Raw genomic sequence first — 20,541 nt, 5'->3', positions numbered from 1 at the left:
TAAGGTAATGCTGATATGACTCGTTGCCTTCTGTACTGATATTATTGTAAAGTTATTACAATGATAATACTAACTGTAAGTTTAATTCTGTGTTAAATTTAATGTTGCAAGTCTACTGTATACAATTAAAAAACAAAATCATAATGGTAGACGTGCCGGATTATCAAGTATATATTTGTTGAAGTACATACAGGATATTTTAAATTTTAAACTTGATAGAAGGTAAGAAAGAAAGCGAGCCACAGATCGATGTTGTAAAATATTCTAACACAAAGCGAAATAAATTTATCTAATTTTAGATAAGAGTACGATAAAGACATGGAAATTTTTATGGAAGTCAGAAAGAAAGATCAAAGTAGCAGTTGTTATTCATCTTTTAAGACAAGAGCTAAAACTGTGTTCGTATTATGACTGTTTTATTGCTTGAAGGACCGCTTCTCAACATCTTTCTTTGAATTGGTTTCACTCTATCAAAATGCGAATTATATATATATAACTCTGTTCTTTTTTCCCCCCTTTGTATTCTAATTTTAAAACACGGTTTAGTTTACATTTATTACATTTAAAAATTTTATTCGGGAAGAGATTTAAAAAGAAATTTCTCTTATTATATTTTTTTAAAATCTGCGCTACAAATTCATTTTCATTTTAAGTAATATTCTTGATTGATTACGAAAGATGTTTGGAGTGACTTTTTTCTTTTAAGAAAATTTCAATTATAAAGTTGTACCTTTTTTCCTTTTGTTTCTCTCATTATATTAACATTACTTATTTTCATCCTTAATTTTTTCTTTTCTTTTTCTTTATATTTCTTTTTCGAAGCTAATCTAACTTAAAATGTAATTTAAAAATCTGACGTCCGATTTGTTTTATTATGGAAAGAACATTAAACATCAGCAATCATTATTATTTAGTAAGGTAATCTCTGGTAGAAATTTACTATCTAACATGGATAATCTTGTTTTTAAAGTATATTTTGTGTAATAAATTTTGAAGGTAAAACCGTTTTTGTTAAAAGATTTTAATTTCCTTTTTTTTTTCTTCTTCTTTCAATTTTATTCCTTTATGATCATGAAAACTTAAATTTTCAATCTTTTGTGCCATCGAGATCATCTATGATTAAGCGCACACCTTTTACTTTTTGCATTACTTTTTGCAGTGCAAAATAAATTTGCAATGTCCATAATCACTTTGAGTACTTCTTCTATTTTTAATTTTTCACATCAGACTTTAATACTTGAATCATTCGCTTCTCGTAACGTTAGATCTTTCTATTTTATCTTTCCGCTCTTCCATCTATATACGCCCAAACGAGCTACTAAACTATCCCAATGGTGTCATTCTACTAAATCCTTGTTAAAAAAAATATTTCAAAAATACTTTCTCTAGTTTTCTAATAGTTGAAATCTAACATGGAATAAATATTATTATGTATTCATCCATTTCATTTATGGGTAATTCCACAAACTTCAATCACTGCACGCTTGTCCTAACAGCAAATCCTTATTGTAATCCCCGAGTAAAGCAAATATCTAGTCGAGATGGGATTAAAAATCGTGATTTTCTAGGGATCGCCTTAATGGTGCCTTAAATCACCAATTTCTCAGCACCCCAACAGTACTTTTATAGCTATCTGGCTGTAAGCCGCCTATTATCTATTGGAATCTGTTTCGGTTGCCCAATACTACCGTTTGAGATAATCCAGTATTATCTTCCTTATTTTAGTATTTTCCTAGTGTGTACCTTAAGTCACGTATTATGAGATTATGGTCGCACTTGTTTTAATGATCTTGCCTATGCTAATATTTGACACTATAAAATCGGACAACTTAATCAGAAATCAGAGAGATCATTTTGACTTTAAATTTATGTATTGAATAATTAATTTAAAAATTCTAAAAGAATTTAAAGATAAAAGCATCAGAATTTCAGCAGCAAAATATTTATAAACAATACAATTACTGTTCAAGTACAGCGCTCTGTTCACTTTCTATTCTATTCAGCATCTCTGAATAAATTCGAATTTTGAATTTATTTAACATATTTTTCTATTTTATTTGCTTTAAATGTATTTAAATAGTAGATTTTATTATTTTTTTCATTAATTTCACTAACATTTTCTTACCTTTTACTTTTAAACAATTGCAATTTGTTATCTGTTACAGAGATTATAACATTTTTCTAGGACTAAGTTATCTGTTACCATCAACATCATTTTCATTATTTTCACTTCATTGCAGAATAATGTTTTCTCTAAAATTCCTTTCATATTCTTTTTTCCGTTTGTACCTATTTTTTCTGGTGCATCACAAAGAAAACTTCTTAATCTCAACTCATCCAGTGTGTGATACTTTCTACTCTTTTTTTATCTCGTGGTTTTTAGTTTTAAACTTGGGTTTCGTAGGATTTTCTTTCCACGTGACCTCTGTCCATTTCTTTTTTTCACGCTAGCAATAACATCGAATGTATCTTCTTAACATACAGGGTGATTCAGACAACTTCTATCGAATCACCCTTATATCTCCAAGAGTGTTGAAGATAAAATCAAACGGTAGAAAGTGTATTACTAGAATGCATCCGAAGAATTCAAAGAATAAAAAAATATATATATATATATAAAAAGGTTACATTCTTCTAAAGAGAGAAGGAAAGAAGTTTAAACGAAAACATGTTTCATTCAAAATCGTCTTGCTTATGCAATTAAATATGCAGTTATTGATAATATTGTTTTTGAAAGTCTGCAAATAATTTATATTTTTACTCCTCATATTTTAGAATTAGAGAGTGATTATAATACCTTTCTTCGAGGCTAGATCTTTGTTCTTTCTCTTATGTAAATTCCAGATTATTTAAATTATCTTGTTAATCTCTTCCTTCCTTAGAACTTTCTAATTATCTCAGGCAATCCGTATCATCCTAGATAATATTTAATTCTGAAAAGGTATAAAAAACAGTTATCTGGATAATCCTGAACTTCTTAATTTTGATAGTTATAAGTGATTTTTGGTATCATTAAAGTTTAAAAAATGCAAAGATTATATTGATAAAAAGACGTTTTGAGTAGGAGAAACAAGCTGTTTTATAAGTTTTCATTTAATTAAAAAAGGATCAAATTTCGTCCAATCCGATTGTACATCTTCTCTTCTCCATCTCAATTAAAATATCTCATTTCTCTAATGACTCCTACCTGATGTAAAAGTTAACATTGTTTGCTATTTTTAGAGTCGATAATCCGACTTGTAACGACTGATTTGAATCTAATCGTGAGTCAATTTAACTCAGTTTAAATAACGCATGCAATAAATTTCCAAAAATCAATCTTTTGTGTAATTAGTATCTATTTTTAATATAATTATAAATTAATTAGTTATATAATACTTTAATTAATTTTCATAAAATTTATCTCTTGCCATAAGAGAAATAATACAACTCATCCAGGTGTTCTCAACAGTGAGTGATACCATTCTTATCTTTCGATATGTTTTCTAGTGACACTATATTTGTTTTCTGAACATGGTTTTATTTGCTTCTTTTATAGATTTTATCATTTTTTCTTGGCATAAAAATTTAATTCGGGTCGACCGAATGTTTCGTATCGAACGGAACTTCCCAACTTAATCGACCTTTATTGTTGAATACATAAATGCTACTTTTCCAGCCATGGAAGTCAATCTTTGGCTTAATTTATACGTTTAATTTGCGAAAGAACTCGATTAACTACTATCTTATGCAGGAGAGTCCCCGTAATGCCAGGGATCTCGTAAAATTTCACAAAAATTGATTTCTTGCAAGATGGAGGTCTATCGAGCCTCTCCGTATACTTCGCCTCCATTCTAAACATTCTCACGCATTTACAACGCTTCCATCCAACCTGTTCCTTCCTATTTAACATTGTTTATGCTGTCAGAATCGGTATCGACGACTTTATAACAGATGACGACATCTGGACTTAAAGAGGAACCCTTTGCTTACAATAGTAACCCGGGTGGTCCACTCGACCACCAACGGAGCGATTAACATAACAAGATATGGTACAAATTAGATACTTTAGTTTTTAAAATTAAAAATAAGATTTTCTGCTATTTTTAAAGAACCTTCCGAAGTCACCGGATGTCATCAGAAGTGGGCAGGAGCAAAGAAATTAGACACGCTACAATTGAATCTCATTTGCAATGCTTATTCGTTTATTCGGGATATTTCCGATCGATTTTAAAGAAAAGCTTTAAAGAGAAAAACTTTCTCGACACATATGAATAAAATGTTTGACAGTGGTTGTTGACAGACAGCGTCTTGTTCGCGGTTTTCGTAATGGAAGCTAGTCGTTTCCCTGTAAACTGGCTTCCCTGCGGGATTCTCCTTTCCGATTGGTCGGAAAATGTGGATCCGCCAGAGACTTCTGGTAATTTTAGGAGTGCTGAAGTGATACTGATCCGAGTTATAGCTGCTTTTTCGTCTCCTCCACTTTTTTTTGTTTTTTATTACTATACTGAATGACTCGAGTTCCGTATTAGTTCTGTATATTAGGAGAGAACTTCTTGCCAGGGTGTTGATATGCCATTTTACTTGAAAACTTTTACACCTTACAAATTCTCTGCTATCTTTAATATTCTCCTAAAACTTTTAAATTTAAAATTTCTCATTCAAAACAAAGTAAATCTTTTAAGTTTTCCTTTTAATTTCAATTTTGTTCGTCTGAAAAATTAGAAATTTTCCGCCAATTTTTTCACAAAAATTTAATAATGATTTCTGTTAAATTTACTAAAATAATTACGATTTATATTGTTCATTTATTAAATTAAATTATTAAAAGTGTTTACACTCGCGTAAGTCCCTTTAGATGTGAAGAAAATTAATAAAATAGAATTAAACAAATTGTTTACCTGATAAAAATCGAATAAAAATCTTTTTTAAAAATATATTTCGGTAAGGATTGTTGTTGAAAAACTGAAAAATTCTAGCAAGTTTCTCCACGTATAGGTTATGTAAATCCCTAAATACTTTTCCATTCGAGAAACGGCACAATTGTAATCAAATTAAAGGAAGAGGAAGAGACAGAGATATTTTTGCTAGTGTGTTACATTCGGCTCGCCATCGATCCCGGGAATAATTGCAAAATGGCATATAAGGCCATTATATCCGGGTGGGATGAAGTGGAAAACCTTAGTAAACTGTTCGATTGATTGGGAATGGGCGCGATTTAAAGCTATGGCTCTTTTCATCCGTCCAAAACCCAACAGAATTATTATGGGCAAACAAAGATTGGCCACCCCCTCCACCCTCGCTTGGCTCTCACCAACAAATTGAGCGTCTTACTAAAGCCGAGAGCTGGCGACGCCTTTCTGGCGCCCCCTTATTGACGTGCTACGATCTGAGGCAGAGATTTAGAGATCTGACTGACAGCCGGCATTTCTACCAGGGCGATAGCCAACCATTCTAATTGAATAGACCCAGTCAATGGTGTTTCTCATCAGGTGACGTCTACCATTTTTTTTTTATCGTGCAAATTGCCAGTTGGCTTAAACCCTTCTCCTATTTACTTACTTTATCACTCAGGATCCGCTGATGTTTAGCGTAATCACTTTCTCTCCTTTAAAGAGATGAATATGCAAACAGCCTTTGTAACAAATTCCGTGCACAAATGTCCCCCCGAGGCACCCTGTTTGAAAAATTGATTGTTTGCGCCGATGTTTAATGCGCTGAGAGTTTTATCTCGTTATCTATTCGATATGTTAGGTGAATCGTTCAACAGTTTCTTTTTCTCCATTTCTATATTCTTCCTACAGTAACATCTATCCTATTTTTATTCCAAAACGTTCCACGTCTTCATTAATGTTAAATTATCGAAGAAGCAATAACCTCGATTACATCCGTATAATCTTGCCGATTGATATAGGCAATATATAGGAAACACCTCATAAACTATTCACAGATTCCCATAGAAAGAAAGAGCGTTTAGATGAGGAAACACACAAAAAAATGCACAGTTAATAGTCACATTCCAATGACCATTTCCTAGAATGTCTTTGGCATTTCCATCCAGTAGTCGTACCATATTGTCAAAGGTTATGATGCCTTCTCTCTTTATCTCTACTCTCGCTTGTTTTCGGACAATAAACGATTTTCCGACATCTTATTGACTGCACTGGATGCACCAAGCATAGATAAAGCTGGCAAATATAAGACGGAGAAACCATTAAGCTTGCGACCTTCGTGATGTATAAGTATTTACGTCACGAACACGTAACCGAGTAGTTGGTCCGGAAAATATTGATAACATCAATCAAAATCCTCCCCCGTTCAAAATTATACACAATAATAGAATAAAGGTAAACAACGGATCGGAAACTAAGCGCGGATATGCGATTGGAGAGGAAGAGGAAGAAGAACAATGTTTTATAAGCATTATCGAATTAACTTTTGGCGTCTGGTAAACATCTAATCAACAATAAACAGATTAACGATAGAAGTTATCCTACGTGTTGCTTCAGATGTAAATTTTTCGGTCTAATAAATGAATTTTTAAAAAAAGGTGCCTTACCTAGGAAGGAAGTTAGGTTTAATAATTTAAGCCTTTAATACGCTAACTTTGAAAACATCTGCGAAATTTCTTCAATCGATGTGTGAATAGTATAAACCAGTGTTTACACATAAAAGGAGGGATCGATCGGAAGTAGTTGGCCGTCTTTCCACCAGCTGGCAGCACTATATGTCCCTCTATCCTTCTTCTATAATGACGTCGATGCGAACAGTAGAGAATATTCGGGAGGAGGAGGGCATCAATCGCCAGGCTTACGCACGCAACATCAGCAGCATCGCTGTATGTCGGTGTCACATTCAGTGACTAGTTCTTTGGGTCTGTGACTTTTTTTTCGTACTGTGCAGTCTGGAGTCGGATAAAGGGACGGAATGTGAGAGGTGCGGGCCGGAGGATCAGATCATGACTGCTGGTAAGAAACAGTCAAAACTTCCACCGCCCCAACCGTCTCCAGCGAAAGAGGTAAGTCAACCAGTTGCGTATCAGGTATCGATAAGATAAGCAAAGTTGTAGCCGCTCGCCTTCATCTGTTGAGGAACTGCGTTTGTGGATTTAGCTACAGGTGTGTTCGATGTTTTCTCTTCTCCCCGGCTACAGGTGGGGCTTATTGATTCGGAAATTGTTACCCTTAATCAAGCATTCATTCATTCAAACCCAGTTCGACATCTGCTCACTCTTAGCACTAGACATTTTTTTTTATCACGCTCCTGCTATCTGTTTATACAAAAAGACGCCAAAACTCTCTTTAAAAATAGATAAACTTCCGCCGTTTTAACATCTTCTACTGTTTTAACGTCTCTCTTACAATAATATTTAGGATTACTCGGAGGTGTTGGCTCTACGCGCCCCGGAAAATAGCCTTTGGGTCTGGAAAAAAAAAGAAAATGACCAAAGTTTTGACTAGGTTTTACGTAACGATCTGCGGATTTTATTGATTTGATTAAGAATTTCGTGAAGAATTCGGATTGGATAAGTACGTAAGTGAGGAAAGATGTTAAGCAAGATGTGCGCTCGATACTCGGATGCATCGGATGATTTATTAAAATAAATAATGCGCAGTCTGTAGTGGTAATTGTAGTTTATTCTCCGCATCAGACATCATTAGAAGTTACGACTGCGGAAACTTCAACTTGGTTAAAATGAAGGTTTAGTTGATCAACTGATACAGATCAATACAATTGCTTGTTTAATGTTTGATTGCATTCAGAGGATGTTTTCGCACCGTTCGCTTCGCCTTAATTAACCATATACTGTTTGGAATGCACGACGATGACAAACGTGTGCAGATGGAGTTACAGGTGAGATGATAATTAGAAGTTCGGACTTTACAGCCTATGCCTTATTGATCACAACATAGAGTCCTGGGGGATAAGGCTAACCTCTTGCGTGACTGAACTTCGGCAAACCAATTTATTATCTCTTTTTTTTTCTATCGGTCTCTCTATGGTTTATTAGGTGTTTCATGTTCGGTTGAGACTCTCTCCTTCCTTTCCAACTGTTCTAAGTGTTCCGGTTGCGTCGTCGGACCGTTTTCGTGGATGGCAAAGTGCACTTTTATGGCCTACCTATATATCGAAGCAACGTTTTGAAGAAGTGGAAGTAATTCGGCGGTGTGTGTGTGTGTCGATGCCTGGTGCAGAATAGAATATTTCTGTATTGTTAGAGATGTCCCATTAAGAAGTAGCGTCGAATGGCTCTTGCACGCGTTGTAACCATTACTGGACGTCTTTGTTCAGGTACATTAAACAGAGGAAATGAAGAGGAACTTTACCTAACTTTCCTGCAGAGCAGACATTCAATTTATACCGATATTACTTTCCATTAGGTGGCAATTACCCACCGACAATTTGGCCTTTCACTGTTTTCTACGTAGTCAACTTTTTGGAAGGAACCTCGACTAATATATCTATCTATCTATATATATATCCCAAGGGAACTTTCTCTTTATTCTCGTCATTTAATTAGTTTTATCGACTTGGAAAACAAATTCTGACAGAACCACTGGGAACGACAATTCGCTTCCATCTTTTGAGGATTCTCCTACCACGTCAAACCAAATAAGTCTCTCTCTCTCTTTTTTTTTATTTGTCTTATATGTTATTCTGTTTACTCTTATTGGAATACTATTCTTTCTCTTTAATCTAGATTACTTAATGAATTAATGTTTAATTGTACGTTTCCGGCGCAGTAAAACTTTAGAAGTTTTAATGTTTTTTATATGTGCGAATGACCGTGAACAAAAATAAATGAATTGTTTGTGTTTGTCATTCATAAAATGTTGCCCGAGTGCTATTTTTGCCTATGCTACTTTGTTTACATTTGTAGAAAGTGATCCTTTGTGCGCATTTTCTTGCAGGAATGTTCAATCTGAAAATAACAATAATCCTATTTTTTGTCCATATACTTTCATATTATTCTTTCTTTGCAACTTTTATGATGTAATTTTTCGAGTAACGTTTCAATACGTTCTTCTTTCTCGCATACATCGCGTTCGCTTTTATATATTAAGCAAAATGTATTTTTTTTCCACACTCGCAATGAAATTTAAAAGAAATATTTTTCACTCCTGTTTCAATAGAAGATGTTGTATCGCTATTGTAGAAGTCGTAAGCTTTTCACTAGCTGCTACGTATTTTTTCTTTCTTATAATCACATATTTGGAACTCGCTTCTAGAACTTGTATTATTCGGCTTCGATCTGTGCATTATACTTCTTTCCTACTTTGATAACTGTATGAATGGATGGAAGAAACGAAAATAAGAACCGGAGAAGCATAAAAATTAGAGTGTAATACGAGAACTGCCTGTAATTACTTGCCTTAAGAATGGTTGCGAGCAAAGAACGCTTCGTCTCTTTCGGTCGTTAAAAATATTCTAGAAACATCAAGGTTGTTTATGGCTGAAGAGACTGCGAAGCGAATCGCCTCTAGAAGAACATTAGAAGAAGGATCGTATTTCGACAACGGAATGATTTGAAAAAGGCCTGCAACTGCACGTGGAAAGACAGGGCGAACGTTACCCATCTGTCAAATGTCACAGTTTCCTTGAGTTTGTTCACCTGAGAAGAAATGCAGTTGGAGATCAGATAGCACAAACCTGATTTGCTTTACAGTATCAGATCAGGCAAAAAAATTGTGTTACAGAAACCACACCACTGTGCAACTTCCAATTCCATATGGAGATATAAGTCTTAAGAGGGAAAGAAGTGACTTTTTTCAATCGGAAGCTTGTAGAAATGGATGCTATGATCGATGCTCGGTTCAATCCATGACACATTCTGCAGACTTTCTATTGTGGGTAACACGATTCCGTGCATGGATTTTCTCCTTGCTTTCTCCCCCTCTCTACCTTTTCTGAATACAAATGATAAATTATATCATAGAATGGGAAATCGGATTTGATCGCATCCCGCGCTAGGAGCAAGTTTCAGAAATTAAATAGTTGCCTCTAGATTCTTGTGCGTCGGAACGTAATGGATTTTTTCGCTATTGGATGTTTTATTTGTGATTTAATCGCAGTCTTTACAACTATCGTCGCTTAAAATGCCAAGTTTCGACTCGAACGGAAGTAATTACATCAGAGCCACTTTTTTTTAACACACCAAAGAAAATTGGATTCACATAGGGGAGGCCTGCAGTTGTAATTACGCGGTTTGCTTCTCAATTACAATTGCTTTATCATCCATTATCTTTCTTAATACTAGATAAGAGAAATCATTAAACGCTGTTCCATCACTTATCTGCAATGGGAGAGATTCTCTGCAATCTTTCATTTCCTTGACGATTGGCTGCAGGACAATACATTTACCTCGGGACATTGACAATCCTTGACGTGTGGAATTCAGTTCGTCAGGTGTCTCCTTGCAATCGCGATTTGCACCAAACGTTTTCATCCTTCACGCTTTTGCAAAGCCCTTTCAACTCACTGAATAGTGCTGCAAGTTTAGCTATTGTCGGTTTGTTTCCAATCTCTGTAATCTGTCTGTTGTGCTAAAGTCCGTCTTTACACATTCCCATTGTCAACTTTCGTATGTATCTTCAGACTGCTTTAACGCCTCTTTACAACTCGCACTGTGTGACAGTAGTATAAAAGAGAAGAATCTCTCCCCGTACAACAGGTTTACCGAAATTTAAAGAAAAAGTAGAGAGAAGATGTTATATTTAACCCAATCTCACCGTTGTTTTTTAGAAGTTTAATGCTGGTTTGGTGTTTTTTCTTTCCTTCTTTCGAGAAACGATAGCGAAGGTATTGAATTGGAAAAGGTCTTTTCAGCGTGCTACCAAACTTCAATCTTTCTTCTTTTCAACTGTATTTGGAACTAGTGCAGAGAAAATGAAGCATCAATCGAAAGAAAGAATCCCCTGGAAAGGGGCGGATGACTGTGACAAGGACGGAATCGGATGTAATACACTAGTGAAGACGGAATAGAGTGACGTTGGAAAGAAAGACATGCTTAAGAAGAAACATGGCTGAAGGAAACAGTTGGAAGGAATGCCGGACAGATAACAGGTTAGCGAGAATCTGGAGGTTGGATAGGGTCTTACGGGTGGATAGATATTAGGTCTCTAGCACGATAGATAATGGGAGCTGGGGGTTGCTAGAAGAGATGGGTCAGTGATAAGTTTTACTATTGTTTACGCTTGGTGGGTGATATAGTTGGGCAACTTCGATCTAACTGGACCTTCTATTGTCGCTGGAATAAAGTGGATTTTCTTTGGCATCATCGATTACAGCTTTTGATAGGAATTTATTCTCGATTTCTATACCCTCTAACATTGAACTTGTGGCTTTCTTCAATCGCAATCTGTTCCTTTATCCTTATGGTTATCCGGCTTGGAGGATCGAAAGTTGTAATGAATAACAATTCTCCGTGTATAAAAATATTTCTAGAAACCACGACTTAACTCTCTATTCGCCGAAATAAATCGTATACTATCTCTGACGGAAGCAGAATTCATCAGAGAAAATTCCCTTTGGGGAAAATGGTTTCCTTTTTTTTTAACTCGACCGCAAATGGTTGCATCAACCAAACTAATGCAGAAGAATCTTTCCAAACAAAAGTTGTTGTCTCAGCTAGAAAGGAGGAATATATTTGCATACATCATTGAGGCTTGCATATCTACTTACAAGCTTTTTTTCTATTTTTAGATTACAGGTAATATTGGCCTATTTCGCTGGAGTAATCGTTAACATTAGATTTAATTTTGTTAATGATAGTGGCAATTGAATCGTCTAGTAAGATTTCTAGGAGGTTTTTAAAGGAGAAAACTCGGTTTAAATTAGGATATATATATATATATTGTTTAATGCTTATAGGAAAAAGCAGAGAGTATTTCTCTTGATAAAGATTAACTCGAAAGGACAGTGATATAAATTAATGAAAAATGTTAAGGTAAGAGCAAAAGAAAGAATACAGATTGATGACCGTCGAAAATGGAGGAGGAACAGATAGACAGACAATGTGATGGGAATGATGGAGTGACAAGGACACAAATTGGTGATTTATGACGAAAATAAAGGAAGAACGGATGAAGGGCGAGGAATGTCAAGATCGAGTAGGACAATGCAAAATGCTGGACAGAAAGCGTGGGATGCATTCGATAAATAAGAAGCAAGACACGCTCTTTCTGTATTTTTGATGGCAAAACGTTTCTGTATGAATCAATATTTACCGTTATCGTTTAGGTAGAATAAAAACTTTCAGTTGATGGTCAACAAATATTCATAGCAGTCGATTTTACGACATTTCAGTCAAAGTTAGGCATCGTATCATAATTCAAGTTGGCAATTTTTATTGAGACAGTTAAAAGATTTCGTGTTATTTGTATGAAGTATTGCATAGCTCTCTCTTCTCATAGATTTACTATCGTGATGTATGATGTACGATCATACTTCTTTAGTCGTATGATAGGGATATGTTTTACAATCTTGCATGCAAGAAATATCTTTTGACGTTGCTACAAGATTTACATCTTTGGTTTTCTTTATGTTAAGGAAAATAAAATGCGACCTTTTACCGAATTTATTATTATTATTTTTATTACGAAATATTTAATAACGATTTTTATTTTATAAAAAAAAATATGAAAGATCTCTAACTGAACTTAGGTTGATGTTTTTCTTTTTTTTTTTTTTTTGGTTCGGTCGCGTGATCATTCTCTTGACACCTTTAATCACGCGATCGTTAGGATCAATCGTGATCGTTTTTTTACAGACCCATAACTAACGGTTATGGGTGTGTAAAAATCAACAAACTATCGCGACAGAAATGGCTGTGCACTCAAGTGTTCACGTGGCAGTAATGACTCTTGCAGAGTCACATGGCCTTCGTGAACTGGATGCTGTCTAGTCACCTGGTTACAACAGTCGATACGATCTCCACAAATATCATAAGAGAAGGTGGGCATCACGCGATCAACTGTACTTATTTAAACGTAGCAATTCTCTTAGTAATGAAAACAAACATCTCCTAAAACTATAATGGACAGGTTAAGAAAAAAGAAAAAATTTAAATTCTCTTCTTAAAGTGAAATGAGCAGCTTTTAACTGGAATAATAAAACGGTGGCAAAAGATATTTGGAATTTTTATGAGCCGACGTTCGTCATTTAAGTCATGTTTTAAACTGCATCAGAGATTACACAGATATGTTGCCACTGGGATTGTGCTCTACCTAATGAAACTTTATATTCCGCTTATATATATAAAGATCAATAAAGGTAGAATTATCGGAAAAATAATAATAATTTTTAAGTTTTCTGTAAAACTTATCCGCTTGGATAAGACGACAGGACAATCACGTGACTAATGGGCGCTATTAATGTCACAAAAACGTCCCAAAAGTAATTTAGAAGTCGTGTCTGTAAGCCCTTAAAAGGCACGAAACTTCCACATTACAGTCATCTGATGGAGAAAAGTTAATAATTTTTTTTCTTCCAGTAGAATTGCGATTTCCCCAGAGGGAAATTCCGATTTTTATAATAATTCACGATCAGAATAGTAAATTTGAATATTTGGAAGAATTTTTTGTGTCGTCACACGAGCAAATAATTTTGAAAAGGTCGAGGAAGAAGAGGAGCTCGCACCTGGATCGATAATAACTTTGGCCTTGTATCAGTCACAACTTTCAACGCGGGGTATTGGAGCGAACTAGAAAGTCGGTTCTGTTTGATATTCAGGGAAGGGATGCTAGGTCACAGTTACACGTATTTTCTCATACAAACGACTCCACAGTTCGTGTCAGAATGGCGTAATAACGCTTCCGTTCGGTGTTGAATACAGATACGCGCATTTTGACGATTCTTTGTGTCGAGAGATTTATAGTACTTTCCCAAGGGGAAATCTGGACTTTACATTGAGCATTTATCTTTCTACAGATGGATAGACGAACTGCTTGTTGATTCTTCTCTTCTTTGTGCGCCTTATAGGCGCTAGCACCTGTCAAGAGAACTGTTACTGCCATAATTATGATGTACGGTGGACGCGAGTCTCGACACAACTCGACAGCCGACATTGATGTGCAACCATTCATCTCCGCGGCAGCTGCTTCGTCTTAAAACCCTTCCCTATTCTGATACCTCGCTGTTTTGAGCTCCATAAAAGCCATTTTTAAATCATACGCTCGAAAAGTTTCTCAGCAAAAATACTACTTTCTAGGGGTTAAATATTTCTTCACTCAACATTTACCTGATTTCTCATAGAAGAAAATGTCTCATTAGCAACTTCTATCGTCAACTACTTCTTAACGGCCAATAGTGTGTATTTATGGGTGATCTGGTAGGTAGTGGCACACTGGCAATTCGTTGTTGTGTTTAGGATTTCAAGAGCCCGCTGGGAGTCTTTACATCTAATGCTTGCACTTGTATTCAGCTTAATTGCACGATAGCAACTTTGTTTAAGAAGGGAATCGGCTCTTTTCTAACTCTCGGCACATGCAGCTCTGCTTTATAGTCCGTTATCTGACGCTTTTTACAGAAGGATATAAACTTCACTCTAAACCTTGGATTTTCTACAAACTTGTTATCTCCAAACGGCCTACTTACATTGCTGACTGAGATATCTAACAGATAACATTCCTTCTAAAGCAACTTTCATTAGAAAAACCTTCTCCCTTCTGCCAAATACTTGCCATTTTTTGATGACGTTGCTTAACAATTTTTTTTAAAAAAGTCCGTGCGATAAACTTATCATCTATATATTTTTTTCCGTTAATGCGTCCTACCAGAAGCGAATTTTAAACAAAATTTACTGAGGTGCGGGGATATTTTTGCTCTACCACCACGATACCATCGACTTAATACACTTCCAAGTTTATTTTATGGTTTGGTGTGTGACTTATCTGAACTTTTGGCATACTTTTATACATCCGAAGTGATTAAGAAAAGACATTTTCGATCGGTAACGGGTAGAGCAATACCATAATCCAGAAGCGCGTTAAATTTTAAGCAGGAGAATAATAGTAGGTAGGAGGATGAGTTGTCTCGAATGTTGTTCGCTACAAATAACATTCCTTAATAGTTAAGCTATAAAAGTGTCGTTTGTGTGTTGCAGGAAGTGGCTGTAGCTGCAGTCGACCGACCTAACTGGCGTGGAATTGGGATTTCGTTGTTGGTGATTGTGGCTGTCTGTTCTCTGATTGCATTGGCAATTTTGCTTCTCACACCAAGTAAGTACTGTCTCTCTCCTATAATAGCTATATACGGGGCCATGCCTCCTATTAAATCGTGCTGACGCTGTCGCGACCGATTTTCCACCTTTTGTGATTATAGCAACATCATCGTTACCATTCCGCCATCATTCGACTTACTGTATTTTATATAACAGCAAAAAAAACGATACGAGAAACGACGTTAAGATAATTAAAATTATGAGTAAACGCAGTTGAAAATATCTAAAATTAGTTAATACTTTATATATAAAAAATCATTAAAAAAAGCAGGAAAAACTAATTGTCAAATTCCACTTTGTAATTAATTTGAGATTTTTTTTAATTAATTTTTTTATAATCAAACTTGCACCTAATATATGAAATTAATGGGTATTTTAATAAGAAATTTCTGAGATTAAATAGCAAAAAAAAACTTAATATTCTGCATTGTTTACGCACATTTTATCCGATTTTTTTCCATTAATTTCGACTTAAATTTCACCAAACTGCTGTAATTTATTACTGTAGAAGCATTGTAAAAATTACATAATTAAAAAGAGAATTGTTTAAAATAATTTAATGTCGGGTAAGATTAATAATCAATTAATAATTAAAGTAATTTTAAATAGTTTAACAAATTAATCACGGCCGAAATTGACCGGATCAATCATTCACTTGAGATAAATATATCGATTTTGCCATCCGATTGTTACCATAACGAGCCAAACCATGGCTATAACGGTTTGCAGAATAGGTAATGTGGTCGAGTATTATCCTGAGCATTGCTTAGCAGAAATGATTAAAAAACGGAAGGGGGAAAGGAGCAAAGTTAATCCTTTTATTGAGGAGTATGGAAATGGGATAAGGAGGCAGCCTGCAGGACACAAATGATTGCAAGAAAACAACATTTGCAGGGACGGCTTGACGAATGGGCAAACTTACACCGGGTGCCTGGTGATAAATTAGGCAACGTTTACGGACAGGTCCTGACTTATAATCTCTTCTGCCTTAGAAAAACTGTACATGTCAGATGGATGTAATTTTCTTTAGCTGTGGAAGAGTGTGTTTTTTTTTCTTCTGGCTCACTCCATCTCCGTTTTATCAAATTTATCCTTGCTCCAACACCAATGTGTTACGTTTCCCTCCCCTTCCGATATACTTTTTTTTTTTCCTCCACTTTTTTGTTTAAGTCTATACGTGCATTGCGATGACATGATGTCGGTGTGATTACGTTCTTTCTTTACACATTTTCGCATGCTTTTTTTGTCTTCTTTTACATTTATTCTGCTTCGGCTGTCAGTTTAGAATAGAAAAGATCGCGAATAAAATTCTGCAAGCAGAAAAAGTATATTCTTTCTTTACTTAAACTTTCGCTGAGCTTTTAAAAACTTTTTTTTTTAAATTTCCTATTCGCTAGCCATAATATTACTTACACATTATCTACTCTGGATATTATTTACAGGTGGATTCTCGCCTTGTTAAGTAAGAAACTATAAATCATCGATGTCTGTAAATTTGTCTGTGCTAAATCTATTAGGAAATCTAGTGACTAGTATGAAGCTTTTTGTTGATCCTCCACTTGTTCCATAATATTCTATGCCACATACATTATGTATCTTTAATATATATAATAGGTGGTCTCGTTTTTTATTAGGAGTGTATAAATCACGGGTAGTTAGTTTGTTTGTCTGTCTGTTGTAACGTCTATTAGGAGGTCCTATGTCCGGTGATAAGTCAGCTTGGTGTTATCTGCAGTAGAAACAAACACGAACGGCACATGTGGGATTACACTTTATGGATCCGTCCCAATTTGTTTTATTACCGCGACATTCGTACACGTGTAAACCAATTGATTGACTCGTTCTATCATGTTAGATTACGAACGACCAGCGAGATAAGTGGCAGTAGACAAAGATCTATGTGTAAGTTTTAATAGAAAATTGTCAATGATGTCGAACACAATCTAAGAACAATCCAGCAGTCGAGAAATGATGTATGAAAGGAAAGCGGAATATCCTTCGAATGGTTAAGGGAATAGACAAAGCCAGACCACGTGACCTGTAAACAGTTGCACTATGGGATGTCGCGGTTGATAGATGGCAGAAACAATCGTTTGGGCAAGAAAGCGTTCGATTGTAGACGTGCTACATTCAAAAGAAAGAGCGAAAGAAGGATGCGCCGGCCACAAATAGAAGACGTTTTCACATCTCTGGGGAGAACCAATGCATTCCCTTACGTAATAGAATTTTAGTCTAGAAATAAATTTTCTTATAAATAAGTTTGAAAATGTTTTATATCGACTGAGCAATTCTAATCTGAACGTTAGCCAACATCTGTTTCTTTGATACATTTTATCACCTTCATCCATTGCTGTTTACTTTTCGCTGTTTCCATACCCGAGTCGCTAGTTGGATAGCTCTTTTTTTATATATTTCTACACTACTCGAAGTTTGTTATGTTTGATCTCTGCAAACAAAGACGAGACAAGTAATTAGTAGAGTTGAGACGCTTATTAACTCTCTTATAAAAACAATAGAGGAACATCAAGTTATGCCGAAAGGCAAAACTTGTTGACAGATTTTCGACAGCAAATGAGTTAGCTCGTTTAAATTAAGTAATTTCTGCTTCTTATCTGTGGCCCGAGTAATGAAAGAATTAGTGTGTGTTCTTTTCTGATATAAGGTAGGTGTCAGTCTGGCGTAATAGCCGATCCTATTTGGAAGCGTGTAGGCTGAAGATTACACTCATGAATTACGTTTTCACTCCGTTTAAATTACCGGAACACATTACTCAGCTAGAAAGTGCTTAATGGATCCATTTTTCCCCGCATAGGACAGTGTCCACTACGTCGTTAGCTAACTAAGTGACAAATGCAATGGCCGGGAATGATAGATCGGACTAGCTTAGTAATTTAGTACGGCACGACCACAAATGTTTGCCAGGCTGTAATAATTGGTATTTCAGGTGGACTAGTTTAACCCGATGAGGTTGGTCTTGAGTTGCTGCTAATGTAACGTTATCCTTTTTGATACGCGATGCTCGCTGATGAATTTGTAAATAGAGAAGTAGCAGGCAGCAGGGCAGGCAGGCAGATGTATGTTTGTCTAATGTATCACGTTACCTACACCTCCGCTGGTTCTTTTCTTTCTACTGCTTTCTACCTCTCACGCTTAAATGGAGTGTACTACACAGTTGGGAAACATTATTAAAGCCGACGAATACGAAGAGATTTGCACTAGTAGAGTGGAAAATATCAGATTTATGATTCAGAAAGTGATTTCATATTCAGGATTTGGCTCCGATATACAAGCTGGATGCTAGTTGATGACACTATTGAAGTTGTTACGTCAATCTATCGGGTAATAAATGATCGTCGAGCTTGGCTGATGGAGTTATTTTTAGCCTCTGGTGTCGTCAATGTTGCTAGGATACCAACGAGTGATTGGACGAAAACGACGGTATCATTGCTTTTTATTCTCTTTAATGCTCAACTGATTCAACAACAGACGTTAAGAATTCCACACCTCAGAACTCGATCCCATAAGAAATTTAAAAGCCATACTAAAGGGAGGTTAAAGGTTTTTAGATGACACTTTCCGGCGTAACGACCTCATCCGTCAAGATCCGTTTCCAGCGCCTGCTTCTTGCAATCTAATACTAACGAGTCGCACCATCTTCGAGTAGAACGTTAATTACCAAGCTTCCTATTGATTGGGTAGATGAGACGATGACGTATCGTAGACACGCAAATGTTAGTTGCAGCCTGAAGGCGATGGATTTCCAATACAGTTGAAGCAGCCTTGTTTGTTTGTCAAGCAAAAGAGCTGTTCAAACTCCCGACACTTGTCACTATTGCTCCGGAAACATTATGTCCAGATGTCACGCTTACTTCCTGTCTTGACACGTCAAATGTTATGTTACCTACTAAATTTTATTGTTTGATTTATCAAATTGAAAATTTTTCTTCTTATTTCAATGAGTTGCACTCCGGTAATAATCCGAAACACCTGCTTACAGCCACTCCACGGTATTATTCTATAATGGAGTACATTTAAATATATATAATTTATCTTCTCCGACGTCTTGCGCTTATTATTTATTATTACAAATGATACATTTTAGTATCTAACGTTGAAAATGATAAATAAAGTTTCACCAACTATAAATGACATTCGCCTTTGATAATAACAAAACATGTTATTTACAACGAAGAATTACGGGTTTCCTATTATCCATGCGAATACAAATTCCTCAACTTCTCAACTGCTACCGATCAAATTTTAAAAGTTAAAAACCAACTAAATCGACCAATAATCATAATTATCAAACGGGACAATAATCAGTGTGTAAAGTATATTGCAAAGCATTTATTTGGGGGATATTCAGCACCACATCTCAACAGTCGATTAACGGTAGGACAAAGACTATAACATTATGCTTTACAGTGTTAAATGCACCACAACACTAACCTATAATTTACTAACCTACTACATCCCCATTAGATGTTGTATAGCGGCACGACATTTCAATCCTGCATAAATTAAATTCCACACATCTACAGTCACGTTGTATCTGCCATAGTTTCTAGCAAGTTGCATTTAACAATCAATACTAACAGTAAGCGAAGGCGGAATTTATAGCCCCGGATCGTTCACCGTATATAGTCCGCATTACGCTCTTAGCATTAAAACAAATGACATTAACTTAGTTTAATTCTGTCACTTCAATGACAGATAATATAGGATTTAACGAAATCTGTCTGCTCATATTTGGTCGATCTTAAACTGGGTAACGTTACTTTGTAAATGCATCTTTCGCATTTATATCTGATACTTTATCACGTGTCTGTTCCGTTACGGTTACGTAACGCTTTCATTTTTCTATTGTTTCATACCTGGAAAATTAATACAAAGCAACAAGTTTATAAAATTTTATGGGTAAACTATGGAGGAATCGCATGGTTCGAGATTTAACATCGTTGCTCCTTTAATTCGGCATCGTTCTCTTTCTTTCTACGGCTTCAGCTTGGAAAATAGAAACAAATATTGGCCAACATAAAGAAGCATTACGACAAAGAATTCCATCAATGGAAGCAGAGACTCCGTCATTACCAAACACAAAACCCGTTGGAGCACAAAAAGTGATGCGATGCCGAGCAGAACGACTGTGCTTTTTTGTTACGGTTTTTACCAGGAGCCACTTTCCACATCTATGCCATAAATGCGGAGGTAAAGTCACTTAAAATGTAACGGGTCACGTGATAGCATAAACCACAACTCGGTGACGAATATCTCCTTTTAACTTGTACTCAAGCGAGCAATAAGGGCGTTTCTCTGCTTTTTCCCCCCTTCCACTGTAATTT

At 35.6% G+C, this 20,541-nt stretch overlaps 1 protein-coding gene across 3 annotated transcripts in view; it reads left to right on the top strand.

Annotated features, from left to right (window-relative positions):
- The window catches only part of LOC111625970 (dipeptidyl peptidase 4-like), a 251,743-nt gene that overhangs the window by 21,521 nt on the left and 209,681 nt on the right, over nt 1–20,541 (top strand). For 2 of the 3 annotated variants that reach the window (XM_023369230.1, XM_023369229.1), the window contains exon 2: nt 15,083–15,197. In XM_023369230.1, coding sequence (XP_023224998.1) covers nt 15,083–15,197 — 115 coding nt within the window. Of the gene's footprint in view, nt 1–6,700; nt 6,998–15,082; nt 15,198–20,541 lie in introns of those variants that run through there. The other variant, XM_023369231.1, reaches the window with a different exon arrangement.

This window comes from Centruroides sculpturatus, unplaced genomic scaffold, assembly GCF_000671375.1.
Source record: "Centruroides sculpturatus isolate CEXI.00-Female unplaced genomic scaffold, Cexi_2.0 scaffold63, whole genome shotgun sequence".
In the NCBI taxonomy this organism is placed as follows: Eukaryota; Metazoa; Arthropoda; class Arachnida; order Scorpiones; family Buthidae; genus Centruroides; species Centruroides sculpturatus.
Note: the sequence above shows the minus strand (reverse complement) of the source record. Positions and strands in the feature narration are given on the sequence as shown.